The sequence below is a fragment of the Sinocyclocheilus grahami genome, unplaced genomic scaffold (genome assembly GCF_001515645.1).
Source record: "Sinocyclocheilus grahami isolate Dianchi unplaced genomic scaffold, SAMN03320097.WGS_v1.1 scaffold925.1, whole genome shotgun sequence".
Classification (NCBI taxonomy): Eukaryota; Metazoa; Chordata; class Actinopteri; order Cypriniformes; family Cyprinidae; genus Sinocyclocheilus; species Sinocyclocheilus grahami.
This window is the reverse complement of record NW_015506104.1, coordinates 65,165-67,774: the sequence shown is the minus strand read 5'-3', so window position 1 is coordinate 67,774 and position 2,610 is coordinate 65,165. Positions and strand designations below refer to the sequence as shown.

Sequence of the window (2,610 nt, the reverse complement as noted above, 5' to 3'; positions counted from 1 at the left end):
TTCTTTGATGAATAGAAAGTTCAAAAGAACGTTATTTGAAACAAATATTTTTTTGTAACATTAACATATAAAAAAATGTCTTTCCTGTTACTTTAGATCAATTTAATGTGTCCTTGCTTTTTATTCGTACTTACTCCAAACGAATGGTAATGTATCACAATTTCCAAAAAAAATATTAAGCAACAAAAATGGCTTTCAGCATTGATAAAAATTAGAAATGTTTCTTGAGCACCAAATTATCATGTTAGAATGATTTCTGAAGGATCAACTGAAACTGAAGACTGGAGTAATGCCTGTTGAAAATTCAACTTTGCCATCACAGAAATAAATTACATTAGTAAATACATAAAAATATAAAAGAGTTATTATTATTATTATTATTACAGTTATTATTGTAATTATATTTCACAATATTACAGTATTCACTGCAGCCTTTGTGAGCATAAGAGACGTCTTTCAAGAACATTACAAAATCTTAATCATTTCTAACTTTTAACTGTAGTGTATATTGTTAAGAAAACACTATAAAACTAGAAATAGCGGTTTAGAGTAGAGATTTAGATTTGATTCAAAAACAGCATGCGCTGAGAAAGGTAAAAAAAAAATGACCTGGATATTTTGCTGACCTCCCTTTGGTTCATGGCATTGAGCACTGAAGAGTCTCCAACTTGTTTGCGAATCCAGAGCTCAATACCAATTCTGGTGTAGAGTAGCAGCATGGCTGCAAGAGGTAGGAGGAAGAGGAACACTAGAATAAAAGTAGCATACTGCTTCCTGTGGGCACTTGAGCTCCAGCGCTCCAGACAACACACATGATGGAGATCATATAGAAAATCATATTTCACCTGCACACAGAAGGAAAGAACAGAGAGATTTGAAATAACGGATTAGGATATGGAAACCATTATCACTATAGCTGTAGCATATGAAATGGACCAATGTTGTTATGTTTATAATCTAATATATATATATATATATATATACTTTTTGCCTTGGACCAGAAGGCACCTGACAGCTTCTAACAAGCTAAATTGACGTGACATAGCCAAGTATGGTGTCCCATGAATTTGTGCTCTGCATTTAACACATCCAAGTGCACACACACAGCAGTGAGTAGTGAACACACACACAGTGAGCACACACCCGGAGCAGTAAACCCTGGGGAAATTTTCAAGTATACAGAACCCAGACTGCAAGCTAACTAATGTTTCGACAAGTTGGATGTGGATTTTTGAATGTTCTGAAAGCTTCAAATGGAATATTTCAGCCAAAAATCAGATTAGTACCTCTAAATGTTGAACAAAGAGCATTGGAGATCCAACCAGCATGGCTGCGATCCAGACAACCCCTAACAGAGAATGAAAACACTATTATCCAGATGCTTTATGCATAGATGTGGAATGCAAATTATGCATGATCTAATATTTCAAAAATGAATTAAATTTGAAATGGATACTCAAAAAGAAAACCTATGAAGGATATTGGTTGTCAGAAACTACTCACCCAGCATTCTGTATGCTCTTTGTGGAGTGCACTGTCTTTTGATTTTCAGAGGGTGTACAATCCCCTGGTACCTCTCCACAGCGATGCAGGTCATTGTGAGAATGCCAGTCACAATAGCAGTGGTCTGAACAAAAGGAACAGTTTTGCACACCAACATACCTACAAACACGTAAATGTTTAAAGAGCAAACTTCCTGAGACAGTCTTTTGACAATGATAAGTTCAAAGAAAAGCCAACTAGAGCCTACAACCATTTGTCCAGTTATTTAAAAATACTTTGAGAACAACAGTTCATATAAAAAAATGAATTGCGTATCTCTTATCAATATGTTTTTAGTTTCTGAGCTATTGTGGGGTTTATTGTCAACATTTTTTAGATGGTTTAACTATTCAGAAATTGTTAAAATGATGTCTCATTAAAAGGAAAAAAAGGGGGGAAAAGTTTATATAAATACTTTGGATCTATCATTGTTATTATTTCCTTCGATTTTGTTTTAATATATTAATATTTGAAAAACATTTATCTGCCAAGTAGTCAAAAACAGTGAGGCATAATAAACACGCAGGAAGATATTTTGTTGTCCTGTGAAGAGTTTAGTCCCTAAATAAATAAATAATTACAACAACATATTGCAAGCGGACAGAACATGCATATCCTTGCGAACTCTTTTTTATTATAACAATGCTTTATAAGCGACACTCACCCCCGAACCATTCAGAAGAGATGTTCTGCAGCAGAGTGAATGGGATGCAGAAGAAAGATATCAGGAGGTCGCTGACGGCTAGAGAGCAGATGAAAATATTTGTGGCGGTCTGGATCCCACGCGTTCTTAAGACAATGTAGACAACTAGACTATTGCCAATGAGAGCCAGGAGAAAAATCACAGTGTACACAATAACAAATATAGTTTTGGCGCTGGCCGGTAACTCAGGGATGTAAACCAACGGCTGAATCTCATACGTTTTAATAAACTCCTGACGAGTAAGATTGTAAAACTGTAGTAGTTGCTCCAACACTTCGGGAGTAATTTTCGTATCCCCCATGTATAAAGCTTGTCTTTAAAAGCGGGACGAAAGAAATCAAAGTTTCACAAAGCGCAGGCTGGTG

At 35.5% G+C, this 2,610-nt stretch overlaps 1 protein-coding gene across 1 annotated transcript in view; it reads right to left on the bottom strand.

The window, feature by feature from the left end:
- Positions 1-2,610, bottom strand: part of LOC107564357 (pyroglutamylated RFamide peptide receptor-like) — a 4,472-nt gene extending 1,862 nt beyond the window's left edge. The window contains exons 1-4 of the mRNA XM_016249415.1: positions 2,207-2,610; positions 1,504-1,662; positions 1,287-1,348; positions 610-845 (exon numbers count right to left, since the gene is read on the bottom strand). Coding sequence (XP_016104901.1) covers positions 610-845; positions 1,287-1,348; positions 1,504-1,662; positions 2,207-2,546 — 797 coding nt within the window. The 5' untranslated portion in view covers positions 2,547-2,610. The remainder of the gene's footprint in view (positions 1-609; positions 846-1,286; positions 1,349-1,503; positions 1,663-2,206) is intronic.